Source organism: Oncorhynchus mykiss, chromosome 28 (genome assembly GCF_057628025.1).
Source record: "Oncorhynchus mykiss isolate SJ-2025 chromosome 28, ASM5762802v1, whole genome shotgun sequence".
In the NCBI taxonomy this organism is placed as follows: Eukaryota; Metazoa; Chordata; class Actinopteri; order Salmoniformes; family Salmonidae; genus Oncorhynchus; species Oncorhynchus mykiss.
In genome coordinates this window covers 11,174,989-11,192,308 of record NC_143049.1, presented here as the reverse complement: position 1 = coordinate 11,192,308, position 17,320 = coordinate 11,174,989, and the positions used below count along the sequence as shown (strand labels likewise).

Below are 17,320 nucleotides of genomic sequence, written 5' to 3'. Positions count from 1 at the left end.
CTCATATCCCTCTCCACAAGGGCCGGAGGTGACTAAATAGGAATTAGCACTGCTAGCCACTGAATACCTAAGGAGGGGGGAGTTAGTATGAGATCATGTAGCAGACTTGTATTTATAACTCACCTCTCCCCTTTCAATTTGTAAACTTATCTCACAGGCAACACACACACACACACACACACACACACACAGACAGACACTTGCAAGTCGACAAATTCACAGAGCACAGACAAAATAAAAATGCTTTTACCATAGTAAAACTATCTGTTGGTTATCACGGAGTCAAGACTGATTAGCCCCCAGGGCAGGCTAACTGACCTACGTATTTTATGTCAAGTGACACCAAACCAGAAGCGTCACCCTTACCTCTAAACCCCTGTCCCTGTGTATCCTAGTGCCACATTGTAGTGCCGGGCCAGTGCCAAGAGAAGCAAACTGGATACCAGCACCCCTGCCAACATGTCCCTCATCGTCCTACATCTATTATTTTTAGCCAGGATCGGAGCCCATCTTAACTAAATATGGGAAAAGTGTCTCTGATCTCCAGGACTATCTCTGACCATCCCCCTGCCCATCATTCCTAGTCTCTCTTCATTTGTCTCCCTCTAGGTAGTGGACTGTCATTCAATCACTTCTTTCTATTTCAAACGCTCCATCTTTCACAATCCTCTTCTTTATTGAAGAAGGGGGGGGGGGGGGGGGGGGGCTGTTCCTCCTCTCTTATGCCACCTACTTTTAACCTGCCACACAAACACGCAGATGCAGGCACACGCACACACACTCATGCACGCGTGTAGGATCGGTCCCTTACTCTCGTCAGCCCTGTCACCTCAGCAGCCGCTCTAATCCCCTCCCACCTTATTTCACACACACACACACACACACACACACACACACACACACACACACACCTACATCCAGAATTAAGCCCACCCCCTCTCGCTCACTCTGCCCTGTCTCCAGCTCCCTGTGTCAGGGGGTTTAATAAGGGGGGCTCAGGAGTTGGTCTTGCTCTGTTCTGGGTGGTGGGGATTGGACGTCCTTCCTCATTTTTATCAAATTATTTATTTATTTATTCTTTTTTTTAACTCATTGAAACTATATTAATTCCCAAATAAGTAAGGAAACATGAATTGGAGCTGGGTGGTTGTGGCAGTCCTTCTGTCTTGCGGGGGACCGTCATGGGGTGAGGAGGGTTTGGACTTCCCTGAGTACGATGGCACGGACCGGGTCATCGAGCTGACTGCCAAGAACTACAAGTCTGAGATGAAGAAGTATGATGTGATGGTTCTGTACTACCATGAGCATCCCGGAACAGACACCGTTTCCCAGAAACAGTTTGAGATCGAGGAGCTGGCCCTAGAGGTGGGTCAGGGGACTGGGAGAACCTGATCAGGGGGCTGGGAGGGCTTGGTCAGAGGGCTGGGAGGACTTGGTCAGGGGGCTGGGAGGACTTGGTCAGAGGGCTGGGAGGACTTGGTCAGGGGACTGGGATAACAGGGTCAGGGGACTGGGAGGACTGGATCAGGGGCTGGGAGGACTTGGTCAGAGGGCTGGGAAAACAGGGCCAGGGGGCTGGGAAAACAGGGTCAGGGGGCTGGGAGGATTGGATCAGGGGCTGGGAGGACTGGGTCAGAGGGCTGGGAAGACTGGGTCAGGCGTTTGGGAGGACTCGGGCAACTGGGTGGGGGATGGTGAGGAGAGGGAAGGGAAGGGGTAACTGGGAGGTAGAAGTGGGACACAGTGCCTGGGTAGGGATGCACCATCTCTGCTATAATTGATCAATGCGTTGAGGCATTATGGACTGTGAAAGAAGTGTGTAATAAGGGCTAGGTGGATACAGACAGCATTGACAGGTAACTAAGTGTTGTTGTTAAGGGCATAACAATTCAAATGTGACCTTTGCGACAATTTTCACAACAAAGATGATGATTGAAATTAAGATGTTCAAGGCAAGAGATCAGAAGCAACAGTTGCAAGGGTCAGACTATTAAATTGATTTGGACAAAGTTAATTACATTTTAAAGGCTGTTTAGATGCTGAATTAGTCATCAAGGTAGATGGGTAGAGGCAGACGAGATATAGTCCATGGGCCTGCAGAAACATTCATCCACTTTAGGGTGGCAAAGGTTTGATGGTATTAAATTGTTCTCCACAAGCCCCTGATCAAATTTATATATGATAGCTACTCCAAAATAGTATATTTTTTTACGTTTTTCACACTTGTATATTGTTGCTGATAAAGGAATGTTCACATGCTTATTGAAAATGACTTTGTCAAACACCAATGACATTCTATTGGGTGGATCTCATCTTAAATGGAATTTGGTTCATTTTTGCTAACAGATCTAATAATTTACCTAGACTGGCACATCATTGAAACAATGTTACAAAGTATGACAGATCAAAATCTAGTAGCGTATTGGTTTTATAGTTGCCACCTGTAATAGTACTCAGCATTACTCAGCTAAAATAAAAGGCGTGCACTGTCATTTGCTGAGTTGTCCCAGCAAGTTAACACAAATATTTAGGTAAACACAATCATCTCTAAAAAAAGGAGCATTGGTGATTAGAATCTTTTCTGTCCCTGACCATCAAGATTTTAAAATGATGCTCTCTGACCTTCAACTTTACAAGTTATTTAATGAAATTCAGTGAGCTCCTTTTTTTGGCTCTGTACTCCAGCACTTTAGATTTGAAATGACACAATGACTATGAGGTTAAAGTGCAGACCGTCAGCTTTATTTTGAGGGTATTTTAATCCATGTCAGAGGAATCGTTTAGAAATTACAGAACTTTCTGTACATTGTCTCCACATTTTAGAGGACCAAAAGTTTTGCGACCAATTCCTTTATATATTTTTTAAAGTAGTAAAAAGTTAAGTATTTGGCCCCATATTCATAACACACAATCACTAAATCAAGCTTACACATTTGTAGGGTGCTTTTGCTGTTTGTTTCAGTTGTGTTTCAGATTATTTTGTGCCCAATAGAAATGAATGGTAAATAATGTAGGATATTTGTGCATCTGTAACTTTCTCTCTCATCATTATTCACAATTAATTTACGATTATCCGTAATCAGATTAGCATCCACATGAATGTAGAAGTGTTTACAAACACATTCTATTCTTATTTACAATTAAAGTGATTCCAAAATGACACAATACATTATTTACCATTCTTTTACATTGGGCACAAAATAATACTTTTTGGAGCTTACTTTATGTTAACTAATCATTTTGGAGCCATTAGTTCAGTGGCTGGTTGATGAATTTAATAGAAATGAGAAAAAATCCAGCTTTTTAGCAATTGGGCCATTGCTGATACCCTCGACAACCCTTAGCAGCCACTAATAATGCATATTTCAGTAGACCCTATACTACAATATACATGTTTTGCATAAATAGTGTAACAAGACACCATCTATAAACGGCTGTAAACCTAAGGGTTTAATACTTCACCAGCTATGTAAGTTGATGCCCTTATCCGGCAGTTTGTTAGAATGTTATGTTGGAATACAGTGTATATGACAGGATTCAAGACATAGATTTTATATTTAACTATATACAGCACCAGTCAAAACTTTGGACACACCTACTCATTCAAGGGTTCTTTATTTAGACTATTTTCTACATTGAAGAATAATAGGGAAGACAACTATGAAATAACACATGGAATCATGTAGTATCCAAAAAGTGTTAAACAAATCAAAATATATTTAACGTTTTAGATTATTCAAAGTAGCCACCCTTTGCCTTCATGACAGCTATGCACACTCTTGGCATTCTCTCAACCAGCTTCACCTGGAATGCTTTTCCAAAAGTCTTGAAGGAGTTCCCACAAATAAGCAAAGAAAAATGACAGTCCATCGTTACTTTAAGACATGAAGGTCAGACAATGTGGAACATTTCTTGAACTTTGAAAGTTTCTTCAATTGCCGTTGCAAAAACCATCAAGCGCTATGATGAAACTGGCTCTCATGAGGACCGCCACAGGAAAGGAAGACCCAGAGTTACCTCTGCTGCAGATGATAAGTTCATTAGAGTTACCAGCCTTAGAAATTGCAGTCCAAATAAATGCATCACGGAGTTCAAGTAACAGACACATCTCAACATCAACTGTTCAGAGGAGACTCCATGAATTGCTGCAAAGAAACCACTACTAAAAGACACTAAGAAGAAGAAGACGAGACTTGCTTGGGCCAAGAAACACGAGCAATGGACATTAGACAGGTGAAAATCTGTCCTTTGGTCTGATGAGTCCAATTTTGAGATTTTTGGTTCAACCCGCCATGTCTTTGTGAGAACCAGAGTAGGTGAACGGATGATCTCCGCATGTGTGGTTTCCACCGTGAAGCATGGAGGAGGTGTGATGGTGTGGAGGTGCTTTGCTGGTGACACTTTCTGTGATTTATTTATCATTTAAAGCACCCTTAACCAGTATGGCTACCACAGCATTTGCGCTTAGTGGGACTATCATTTGTTATTCAACAAGGCAATGACCCAACACAACTCCAGGCTGTGTAAGGGTTATTTAACCAAGAAGGAGAGTGATGGAGTTGACCTGGCCTCCAAAATCACCTGACCTCAACCCAATTGAGATGGTTTGGGATGAGTTGGACCACAGAGTGAAGGAAAATCAGCCAACAAGGGCTCAGCATACGTGGGAACTCCTTCAAGACTGTTGGAAAAGCATTCCAGGTGAAGCTGGTTGAGAGAATGCCTAGTGTGTACAAAGCTGTCATCAAGGCAAAGGGGTGGCTACTTTGAAGATTCTCAAATATAAATATATTTTATATTTGGTTACTACATGATTCCTTATGTGTTATTTCATAGTTTTAGTGTCTTCACTATTATTCTACAATGTAAAAATAAAGAAAAAGCCTTGAAAGAGTAGGTGTGTCCAAACTTTTGACTGGTACTGTATATGTGTGTGTGTGTATATATATATATATATATATATATATATATATTATTTCATACCCTATATATATATAATCATTACTACAAACCAGTGAACGATCCTGTTATGAGTAAAATATACATTTTTTTTTAATATAAAATATTGATAAATTAGGAAACCAAATACTGACCAAAACGATCTCATGAATAGTGTTTTTGGCAACTTTTGAGAAAACAGTTGCTAATATTTTACAAATATCATATATTTTGCAAACCTGGCTAAATTGGTTGTGTTATCTGCATATCTATAATATACTTTTTATTATCATTAACCATATTCCACCTATTATTGAAAGAATTGTGGCAATGACAGACCAATCTAATTTAAACCAATGGAGCTAGTTGGCGGCCATATTGGAAAATGTGTACCCTATGGTTAAATTAGCAATAGCTAGGCATCATTGTTTAGACTTTTCCTAGCTTTATGTATTGTTTGGTGCACATTTTGTGAAAATGGGTTAGCTGTATGTCTTTGCTGGACGTGATGCATATCAGGGTGCAATGTACGGGGTAGGTTTCACTTCATATTTCTTGATGTTAGCACAATTTATATAATCATATTGCGTATTGTTTTAATTATTAGACATCAGTGAATGCTTCTAGAACATTTTCTAAGTGTTTTAATCTAATGTACTTTAAGCAGATACAAAACTCGGCAATTCTAACAGGTTTTTTGGCACCACTATTCTGGTAATAATTTGCTAAATACATTTAACTGACATACTTGGGACATCCTCATTGTAACACACATTTTAAGCCATTATTGGTCTTATTACATCAATCATTAAGTTATGGCCATGCAAAATGTTACCTTTTATTAACTAGGCAAGTCAGTAAAGAACAAACTCTTATTTTACGATGACGGCCTACCAGGGAACAGTGGGTTAACTGCCTTGTTCAGGGGCAGAACAACTGATTTTTACCTTGTCAGCTCGGGGATTAGATTCAGCAACCACTAGGCTACCTGCCACCCCAAAATGCAGTTCCTTTCCGTTGAAATGAATGGCGGCCATCTTGAAAATAGGCTCCTGGGACTGATCATTGACAAAATCTATGACAGCTCTATAAACCTAAAAAAAAAAAAAAATGGCTCTCCTTGTTCGGTGTGTAATTTGGTGTAGTTATCATCTAGGGTACCATGTGATAATAGAGCAAATCCCAATACTGTCCATTCTGGCTCGAAATTCCCCAAAATGAATACATGTATGACATTTGACCCCACCCCTGCCCCAGGTGGGCCCATAGATATGTCATTCCCATTCCAATTGTTTCATACCTTATGTCAATTGCCTTGGATTGAGAAGATTGTTCCCTGATAATACAAAATTACATTTCATACCCTCAATCCTGTTGGCCCAACTAACCGCATAAGGGTCATAACATATAATGCAGTGATAACCACATTTAGCTACCTCCAACACATGGCTGTCATACCAAAATATAACCAACAGACATGGACCTTAATAATGAAAATCATCATTAAACTTTGTCCCCCCCAAAGTGGACAAATTTGTTACATGTGGCCCTCTAGCCAGGAATCTCTTGGTTGCTGGAAATGTCCCTGAGATGTATTGTTTTAAGACTGACTCATGGTTTTGTGGTCTTAGATTAAATGGGATAATGGTAGGGATGGGCATGTCTTTGAGGAATGGTCAAACTGTCTATGTCTCAAACATGACACGGACAGAAGTAGCAGGACCTCAAGTCATCAGCTGATCTGACATCTATCAGAAATGTGCATGACTGAATATTTTGTACATATTGGTATGTTGAGTTGACCCAGATGTGTGTACATGGGCATATTTCTATGTTGATATGTGTGTATGACCGTGTGTGTGTGTGTGTGTGTGTGTGTGTGTGAGTGGGAGTCTGTGTCTCCTTATGTGACCATGTCCTTTGAAGTACGCCCCTCACTACATATACATATATCATATACCCTGGGGCGGCAGGGTAGCCTAGTGGTTAGAGCATTGGACAAGTAACCGAAAGGTTGCAAGATCGAATCCCTGAACTGACAATGTAAAAATCTGTTGTTCTGCCCCTGAGCACAGCAGTTAACCCACTGTTCCTAGGCCTTCATTGAAAATAAGAATTTGTTCTTAACTAACTTGCCTAGTAAAATAAATAAAACATTCCTTCATGTCTGTGGGTGGCAGGTTGTCTAGCGGTTAGAGGCGAACCAGCAACTGAAGGGTTGCCATTTCCAGATGGGAAAAATCTGTCATGAAGTGAGTTGGCAACCGTAGGGTTGCTGGTATCAAAACCTTGACCCAACCACCCACAACAACAGCTCCCTGGAAGCCCAGTGTGGCACCCCCCCCCCCCCCACACACACACCTCTCCAAAACCTGTATATGTACAGTGTCTATGTATATGTGTGTACACTGGCATTTTCCATGACATAGACTGACCAGTTGAACGCAATCAAGTGCAGTTAGAGGAGAGGGGAGGGGACCGGTTAAAGAAGGAATTTTAGGCCTTGAGACAATTGAGACATTGATTGTATAAGCTTGCCATTTGCAGGGTGAATGGCCAAGACAAAAAATATTTAAGTGCCTTTGAATGGGGTATGGTAGTAGGTGCCAGGCGCACCTGTTTGAGCATGTCAAGAACTGCAACGCTACTGGGGTTTTCGCACTCAACAGTTTTCTGTGTGTATCAAGAATGGTCCACCACCCAAAGGACATCCAGCCAACTTGACACAACTGTGGGAAGCATTGGAGTCAATGTGGGTCAGCATCCCTGTGGAACGCTTTCGACACCTTGTTGAGTCCATGCCATGACAAGTTGAGGCTGTTCTGAGAGCAAAAGAGGGTGGAACTCAATATTAGGAAGGTGTTCCTAATGTTCTGTCCACTTTCAGAGGGGTTGGGTTAAAAGCAAAGTCAAATTTAGGTTGGAGTAATCTTAATCTGAGCAATACGGATGTCAAGAATGTAAGGCATGAAACATTACCTCATTCAGCAGTGAGACCCATAGGCCCCCTGGATGGTGTGAAACTGAGAAGAAAAGGCTGTTATGGCGCTCCCGTGTGGCGCAACGGTCTAAGTTACTGCATCTCAATGATAGAGAATTCACTACACCCTGGTTCGATTCCAGGCTGTTGGCTGTGATTGAGAGTCCCATAGGGCTGTGTACAATTGGCCCAGTGTCGTCCGGGTTAGGATTTGGCTGGGGTAGGCCGCCATTGTAAATAAGAATTTGTTCTTAACTGACTTGCCTAGTTAAATAAACAAAATATAAATAAAATATTGACTGGTGGCAATCAGTACATTTCTTAAAGAAGTGTATCTCTTAGGACTTCTGACATACAGGGCCTACCGTAGAGGCTGCCGTTTTCTTTTGTCATGCTGGCCAATGAGCTAATCCTCTCAAATCCAGCTCTGCCAGGACTGGACCGGCTTTATAGGACTGCAATTTGACTACTTTGGACTACAACTCCCATCATTCCCGAAAGAGAAACACAACACAGCTCTGATGGTGGAGAATCTATTTTGAGACTGTTGCCTCTTAAGGAGTTGTATGGTTTTGTTTTCCTTGGACTCATTTAATCAACAGGAGATTGAATAGTCAACAAATAGAGCAAAGTCTGATGGAGATATAAAACACCTTTTGGAAATGGTGCCATGACAAGGTGCCACAGTTGGAAACAAACACTTCAGGGAACGAACACGTGCATGTGTGGGTGTGTGTATTTGCATGTACGCAGGTGCGTGTGCGTGTGAGACATATGCCTACTCATCAGGGTGTTTTGATTAATGATATGTTAATCATCATCTGAGAATGCGTGTTCACCCCCCCCCCCCCCTTTCCTCTTTATGTTATAGACATTGAGGCCTAGCCCAAGGTTGGGGGCAGTATAGCAGGATTTGGCCTCAGTACTGCGGTGTCGGCTAACTGGGCTGGCTGACTGACAGATGCAGTACTGTAACTGTCAGCAGATCCTAGAGACTTGAGCGTCACCAGCACCTTGCCAAAATAGTCCTGGGTCGGTGTGGCTTTGGGTCTATATTTATCCAGTGCTGCTGTTGTGGCTGTTTGTTCGTCCTACAGTGCGTTCTGAGTATTCAGACCCCTTCCCTTTTTGCACATTTTCTTACGTTACAGCCTTATTCTAAAATAGATTAAATACCGGAAATTGACAAAGTGAAAACAGGTTTTTACATAAGTATTCAGACCCTTTGCTATGAGACTCAAAATTGAGCTCAGGTGCATCCTGTTTCCATTGATCATCCTTGAGATGTTTCTACAACTTGATTGGAGTCCACCTGTGGTAAATTCAATTGCTTGGACATGATTTGGAAAAGCACACACCTCTCTATATTTGGTCCCACAGTTGACAGTGCATGTCAGAGCAAAAATCAAGCCATGAGGTCGAAGGAATTATCCATAAAGCCCGAGACCGGATTGTGTCGAGGCACAGATCTGGGGAAGTGTACCAAAAAATGTCTGCAGCATTGAAGGTCCCCAAGAACACAATGGCCTCCATCATTCTTAAATGGAAGAAGTTTGGAACCACCAAGACTCTTCCTAGAGCTGGCCACCCAGCCAAACTGAGCATTCGGGGGCAAAGGGCCTTGGTCAGGGAGGTGACCAAGAACCTGATGGTCACTCTGACAGAGCTCCAGAGTTCCTCTGTGGAGATGGGAGAACCTTCCAGAAGGATAACCATCTCTGCAGCATTCCACCAATCAGACCTCTATGTTAGAGTGGCCAGACGGAAGCCACTCCTCAGTAAAAGGCACACAACAACCCGCTTTGACTTTGCCAAAAGGTACCTAAAGGACTCTCAGACCATGAGAAACAAGATTCTCTTGTCTGATGTAACCAAGATTGATCTCTTTGGCCTGAATGCCAAGTGTCACGTCTGGAGGAAACCTGGCACCATCCCTACGTTGAAGCAGGTGGTGTCAGCATCATGCTGTGGGGATGTTTTTCCGCGGCAGGGACTGGGAGACTATTCAGGATCGAGAGAAAGATGCACGGAGCCAAATACAAAGAGCTCCTTGATGAAAACCTGCTCCAGAGCACTCATGACCTCAAACTGGGGCAAAGGTTCACCTTCAAACAGGACAACTACACTAAGCACACAGCCAAGACAACGCAGGACTTTATTTGGGACAAGTCTCTGAATGTCTTTGTGTGGCCCAGCCAGAGCCCGGACTTGAACCCGACCGAACATCTCTGTAGAGACTTGAAAATAGTTGTGCAGTGGCGCACCCCATCCAACCTGACAGAGCTTGAGGAGATCTGCAGATTAATGGGAGAAACTCCCCAAATACAGGTGTGCCAAGCTTGTAGCATCATACCCAAGAAGACTCGAAGCTGTAATCGCTGCCAACGAAGTACTGAGTAAAGGGTCTGAATACTTATGTGAATGTGCTATTTCAGTTGTTCTTTTAATACATTTGCAAACATTTCTAATCCTGTTTTTGCTTTCCCATCATGGGGTATTGTGTCTAGATTGATGAGGGAAAAAAGCAATTGAATCAATTTTAGAATAAGGCTGTAAAGTAACAAAATGTGGAAAAAGTCAAGGGATCTGAATACTTTCCAAATGTACTGTATACTGCTGTGTTGCTTCTTACAGAGTACTTACTCAATCTGGAGCATCTAGAGTCAACTCGGATTGCTGTTGGTTTGAGCACTAGTATGCTGTGTATCTTTTATATGTATAGGGTAGATAGAACATTGTTAGCTGGGCCTGGGATCTTTTGCCCTGATTCCCCTCTATGGGGAATAGTGTTGTAGGCTAGATAGTAGTGTCATGACATTCTGTAAAACTAATGTGCTGTGCACTCTGTTTTGGTCTATTGCTGAGAGAGAGGGTGTACTCTAGGTCAGTCAACGGGAATAGAAGAGGAGAGAGAGCATGTCAGCTCTTTTAGACCCCTTCCCTGATTTGTCATAAAGCGAACTCTCCCCTTGCAGTCAGGCAAGAAATCTGTCCTCTTGTCAACTCATGGCCCCACACAGCAACCTTATATAGCTGTAGTAATCTGTTTGGCTAAAAGCCATTAGCTGAGTTTAGCCCTCAATCTGTTTATCAGGCATATCTAGGGCCTGACCCCCTTAGGACCTCTTCATTTGAATACCCCTCCCCATGACAAATATGGACAGATAACCCACTGGGCAGAGACGTCAGTTCAATGTCTAGTTTTGATTTAATTTTGATTTGAGTGGTCAACTAATGTGAAATCAACAACAAAAATCGAACCATGTCATTGGATTTAGGTCAACGGTTGGGTGAAAGGTTGATGACTTTTCCACGTTGATTCAACGTCATGAGATATGTTCATTCTGTTGAAATGACATAGGAACAACGTTGATTCAACCAGTTTGTGCCCAGTGGGACGTGTCTACAGGGTAAAACATTTTAATCTGAGAAGTAAATAGTGTGGATACTGAAAGTCAACTTTCCCGGGACAGTCTGCTATTATACTATTATAACACTGTATAAGAATTCAGCTCTGATATTCAGGCCACTGTTTTCTATTTACTCAGAACTAAAGACACATAATATCTTTAATATAATATCAAAACAGGTACATAATATGTGTGTGTGTGTGTGTGTGTTTGGGTGTGTGTTTGGGTGCCTGCACCTCCTTTATGAAGTGTGAGGAGAGATCTGTGAAAGCAGGGTTGCACCTGTTGCTATCCGAACACCAAGTTACCCCAACACAGTCTGCAGAACTGTTATCCCGCCCCCTCTGTATGCATGCCACAGATGTGGCAACATCATTGGTTGAACTGGTTGTCAGACATAACGGTCAAGTTTCACACAGATTTAGAAAGTGCACGGACAGCGCTCTGAGTCCCAGGCTTTTATGGTGGTGGAACTGGAGGGAAATATGTGTGAAATAAGACAAGACATAAGAGAAGACAGCAACATTTTTGTTTACTTTAGTGTGTACACAGTAAACTGAGTACAACACCTATCCCTCCAGCAAACCCACAAAACTGAGGGCGTGGAAGTGAACGCATATATACATGTCCTTACAGAACACTGATAAATAATCATTGAAAACAAACTCCCCATAAGTCCTTATAAGTTGTCCACACATGACACAGAAGATATTCCTGCTCAGGCTTAAGGGTGCCACTGTGTGTCTTCAGTTATATGACATATTATCTTATTTCACAGCTTGCAGCTCAGGTCCTTGACGACCTTGACGATGAGGAAATTGGATTCTGCCTTGTTGATGAAAAGAAGGGCAGTATTGTTGCTAAGAAACTAGGTAAATACACACTGAAATGGACACTATTACCTTTATTCAAGATTGGTTTGACCATTTAAAGTTCTGAGGTCAGTTATGATGAAATGTTACCATCTTTCAACACAATCCATCTAAGCATCACCACTGACCAGGTGGACAAAACTACCTAATAAACTAAACTACCTGACCTGTCTCACTGGATGCATCTCAATAGTCATAAGTGGATTCCTCTCTGCGTCTTGCCTCCTTCATCTGCACCGATCAGGAAACATACTTTAAGAGAAAGGAATATGGTGGACGTCTATCACCCACCGAGACATCACCTTTTTAATTATTTAATCTCCGTGATGATGAAGGAAAGGAAACAACAAATTTAAGCCACAAGACTATTGAGATGCACCCCTTGAGATGCACCCCTTGTGTCACTGTGCTAAGGCAGCCCATAAGAAAGCCTGACCTCTAGTGGATTTAAGGGTATATGTAACCCCTGAGTTGAACTTCTGTTTTCTCCTCAGGACTGGAGGAGGTTGACAGCATCTATATCTTCACCGAGGACGAGATCATTGAGTACGATGGGGAGCTTGCTGCAGACACAATTGTGGAGTTCATATTTGATGTACGTGAGAATAATGTCACCCAGTGATGCCCTCTTTTACCTAGCTGCAACTTGTAGAAACTGACTATTTGTCCACTTCTGATATATCCTGTACTGTTTATTTCTCTTTCCCCTCACCATTATCTCCCTCCACCATGCATCTCCCTTTTACTCTGTTCTAGGTTCTTGAAGACCCCGTTGAGATCATTGAGAAAGATGGAGAAGTTAAAGGTTTCCACAACAATGAGGAGGACATCAAACTGGTGGGCTACTTTAAGAGTGAAAAGTCCGAACGTAAGAATCTATAATCTATTCCTTTGACATTGTAATTTCGCACATGTTTTTACTGTACGGTATAAGTCTGCTCATGTGTATAATATTTTATGGAGAAAACAATGTATTTGTCAACTAAATATTGGAATTATCAAGATATTGAATAGGGTCTTAACAGGTGCCTGTAACATTTCAGATTATTTGGCCTATGTGGACGCGGCTGAGGAGTTCCATCCACACATCAAGTTCTTTGCTACATTCACTCCCAAGGTGAACAACCTTACCCACTAACAACTACATCCTAAAAATTACAACGGAGCTGCACTCCACTCAAAAAGTAACCCATTGCTCTTTCTGACCAATCCTCTGTGTTCCAGGTTGCCAAAGATCTGGGCCTGAAGGTGAATGAAGTGGACTTCTATGAGCCCTTCATAGATGAACCCATAGTCATCCCTGGAAAACCCTACACAGAGGAGGAACTTGTTGCATACATTGAGGATCACGACAGGTGGGATTCATGAACACGGTGGCCAGAATGGCACAATATACACTACTTGACCAGATGTGTGTGGACACCTGCTCGTCAAACATCTCATTCCAGAATCATGGGCATTCATATGGAGTTGGTCCCCCCCTTTGCTGCTATAACAGCCTCCACTCTTATGGGAAGGCTTTCCACTAGATGTTGGAACATTGCTGCAGGGACTTGCTTCCATTCTGCCGCTAGAGCATTAGTGAGGTTGGGCACTGATGTTGGTCGATTAGGCCTGGCTCGTAGTCGGCTTTCCGATACATCCCAAAGGTGTTGGAAGGAGTTGCGGTCAGGGCTCTGTGCAGGCCAGTCAAGTTCTTCCACACTGATCTCGACAAACCATTTCTGTATGGACCTCGCTTTGTGCATTGGGGCATTGTCATGCTGAAACAGGAAAACGCCTTCCCCAAACTTTTGCCACAAAGTTGGAAACACAGAATGATCTAGAATGTCATTCATTGTATGCTGTATCGTAAAGATTTCCCTTCACTGCAACTAAGGGGCCTAGTCCGAACAATAAAAAACAGCCCCAGACCATTATTCCTCCACCAAATTATACAGTTGGAACTATGCATTGGGGCAGGTAGCGTTCTCCTGGCATCCGCCAAACCCAGATTAGTCCATCAGACATTGCATGGCTGTGTACTCGATTTTGTTCACCTGTCAGCAACGGGTGTGGCTGAAATTGCCGAATCCACTCATTTGAAGGGGTGTCCACTTCCTTTTGAATATATAGTGTATGATGAGGAGAGCCAAGCATTTTATCCTGGTTGTGTGATTTGACCTGTAAAAACCACAGGCCCTATAACTAGGTGTAAAGAGAATTTTTAGGTGAACCAAAAGGCGAGCAGTCGTTGATAATATCAATCAAAATCAACAGTTGCAACTGAGAGACACCTCCAGCACAAATGTCTAACGGGCCTCTTGGAGACAATACTAAATGTTATCTAAACATCAACCCGAGAGGTTTGTACGAAGTCAAAACAAAAGACAGTGACTTTGCCAGCTGCTACAGAATCACAGTGTGTCCTCGGTCCTTGTACCTTCAGTAGCTCTGGCGTCAATCATTACCAAACGATAGGAGAATAATCCATAACGTTCAGCAACAAGTCTAGCGACCACCAACCCATTCACAACTTGTGTGTCACAAATAGAGCACTGGAAATCATGTACATTGCAGAAAAGGAAAACTTAGAAAATATGCAAAGTAATAGAATCCCAAATTTCAAAAGTGTAAACTTCCTCAATGAACAATAAAAAAATAGATTGCATCCTATTTCTTTGCAGACCAACCATGAGGAAGATGGAACCAGATAACATGTATGAGATCTGGGTAAGCTATACAAACTATTCCCATAAAAATCACCCTACAAAACAAAATGGAAGCATACCTCCCCAATTGTAATTGATAAGCTAAGCTAAGTATTTATGTGGCCTAAATGTGCAGATACTGATGGAAATACACTTGTAGGTACTCACTGGGCACAAACAGGTTGAATCAGTGTTGTTTCCATCTGTGGCCAGTGGGTAGTCTATATGCATTTATCATTGATCCTCATTAGCATTCTTCCTGGGGTCCAAACATATTAAGGTACTTACATTACATATAAATCAGTACATCATATAACATTATTACACCACTACATATCTACAATACAAATAGTATAATACCACCATACAACAATATTACAATGTACTGTATGTGTGTGTAAAGTGCGTGTGCTAGCGCTTGTGTGTGTATGCGTGTGTCTGTACCTTCGTGTTTGTCTCTTCACAGTTCCCGCTGTTCCATAAGGTATATTTTTAATCTTGATTTTTAAATCTGATTATACTGCTTTCATCAGTTATCTGATGTGGAATAGAGTTCCATGTAGTCATGGCTGTATGTAGTACTGTGCACCTCCCATAGTCTTTTCTGGACTTGGGGATTGTGAAGAGACCTCTGTTTTGTGGGGTGTGCATGTCTTGTGGGGGTATGCATGGGTGTCCGAGCTGTGTGCTAGTAGTTTAAACAGACAGCTCGGTGGATTCAGCTCGATGCATTCTATATTCCCCATCTCCCTTTGCATACTTTTCTTAGGAGGACGACATCGATGGCGAGCACATCATTGCATTCGCAGAGGAGGATGACCCAGGTACAGAACCAAAGGAGCAACTAATGAGTCAATAGGACTGGGTAGGGGAGGAATGAACCATTTTCAGCAAGAGGGGTTTCACAAGGCTTAATGTGCATTTAACCCTTGACCTTTGACTTCCCAGACGGTTTTGAGTTTCTGGAAATCCTGAAGGAAGTAGCAGAGGAGCACAATGATAATCCCAACCTCAGCATTGTCTGGATTGACCCAGATGATTTCCCCCTGGTAAGATCATGGTCATGGTTGGTCACTTATCAATACAATAAGATCCATCTATCCAAAGATATGAGATTCTAATTGCTGTTGCTTTCTTCCTGAAATATTTTCCTCCCTCTTTAAGCTTGTCCCATACTGGGAGAAGACCTTTGGAATTGACCTGGGCTCTCCCCAGATTGGTGTTGTGGATGTTGAAGATGTGAGTAACGTTCCTGTTATGATCCAAATTGTCATGTACGAGGAGCCATGTGGTTCCACTAGCTTTAAAAAAAATCCAATAGTCTATTTTTGGAACCAAATTACTTTGTGTCTCTCTCTATAGGCTGACAGTGTATGGATGGAAATCGACGATGATGACGACCTGCCAAGCGCAGATGAGCTTGAGGAATGGATCGAAGATGTTCTGTCCGATGAAATTGATCCAGATGATGATGACGACGATGATGATGACGATGATGATGATGATGATGATGATGATGACGATGATGATGATGACGATGACGATGACGACGACGATGATGACGATGATGATGATGATGACGACGACGAGGATGACGACGATGACGATGATGATGATGATGATGATGAGTAAATTGTTGATGTCATCAATGTATAAATCTGGCCAATATATCATAATCTGGCCAATCAACATCATCACCTTCCTCAAATCTTCCTTGTTCTCTGTTGAAATAAGTCATTAGGTTAAATCTGTCAGCTCTTATGGACATCTTCATGTTTTCAACATCCTCACTCAGAGCATCTTTCAAAAAGATTGTTCTATTTCCCAAGCTATCCTAAACTCCCTTTGCTTTGAATTCATAAAATACAGTACTTTCTCAAAGTCCCAGTCAATTTTTTATTCACACCTGTAACTTTGCCATCAGTACAATATGAAAAGGGAAAACATAAAACATTGATTTAGAAAATAATATTTTCACAACTGAATTATTGGATATTCACTAGCACTTACCCTAAAAACACCTAATGCTTCTGATTTTATATTTCAGACAAATAGAAGGGTTAACTCTGCATTTTAAGTCTAAGGCCATCTGTAAACTTGTTGTTTGGATGTATTTTATTTTTGTTTTATTTCTCTGGAATAAATGTTCGCCCCTCTCCCAACTTGTAAAATCCAAGGGTGCAAGCCGGCTTTTCCTGCAGGTCAAAGGTCATACCAGCCTACTCAGTTAAATTATTGTAACTTTACTTGAAAAGGGCGGTTAGCTTTTTTTCTTCTTGTGCACTGAAAAGTGCTGTAAATCACATGGATGTTTTCTACTGATAAAGAAATATAACAACAACAGTATTCTATTTTTTTAAACAAGAAAACTTAAACATACTGTAAAGTCTTAAAATAAATGACAGCTTGGAAAAATATACAAAAATGACT

General features: G+C 41.9%; 1 protein-coding gene across 1 annotated transcript; it reads left to right on the top strand.

Annotated features, from left to right (window-relative positions):
• The first annotated feature begins 1,086 nt into the window (after positions 1-1,086).
• LOC110508492 (calsequestrin-1) lies at positions 1,087-17,315 on the top strand. Its single transcript, XM_036966100.2, has 11 exons — positions 1,087-1,365; positions 12,107-12,200; positions 12,695-12,795; positions 12,957-13,068; positions 13,244-13,317; positions 13,425-13,555; positions 14,867-14,912; positions 15,660-15,714; positions 15,839-15,939; positions 16,055-16,129; positions 16,253-17,315. Exons 1-11 carry the CDS (start codon positions 1,129-1,131, stop codon positions 16,520-16,522), a joined length of 1,296 nt encoding a protein of 431 aa, XP_036821995.2. The 5' UTR covers positions 1,087-1,128; the 3' UTR covers positions 16,523-17,315.
• The last annotated feature ends 5 nt before the right edge of the window (positions 17,316-17,320 follow it).

Bases quoted from the DNA above. Each gene is read 5' to 3' on its own strand.
- LOC110508492 (XM_036966100.2), top strand. From the start codon at position 1,129: ATGAATTGGAGCTGGGTGGTTGTGGCAGTCCTTCTGTCTTGCGGGGGA. The intron at 13,556-14,866 runs GTGGGATTCATG...ATTTCTTTGCAG, and splicing joins TACATTGAGGATCACGACAG to ACCAACCATGAGGAAGATGG. The intron at 14,913-15,659 runs GTAAGCTATACA...TACTTTTCTTAG, and splicing joins ATAACATGTATGAGATCTGG to GAGGACGACATCGATGGCGA.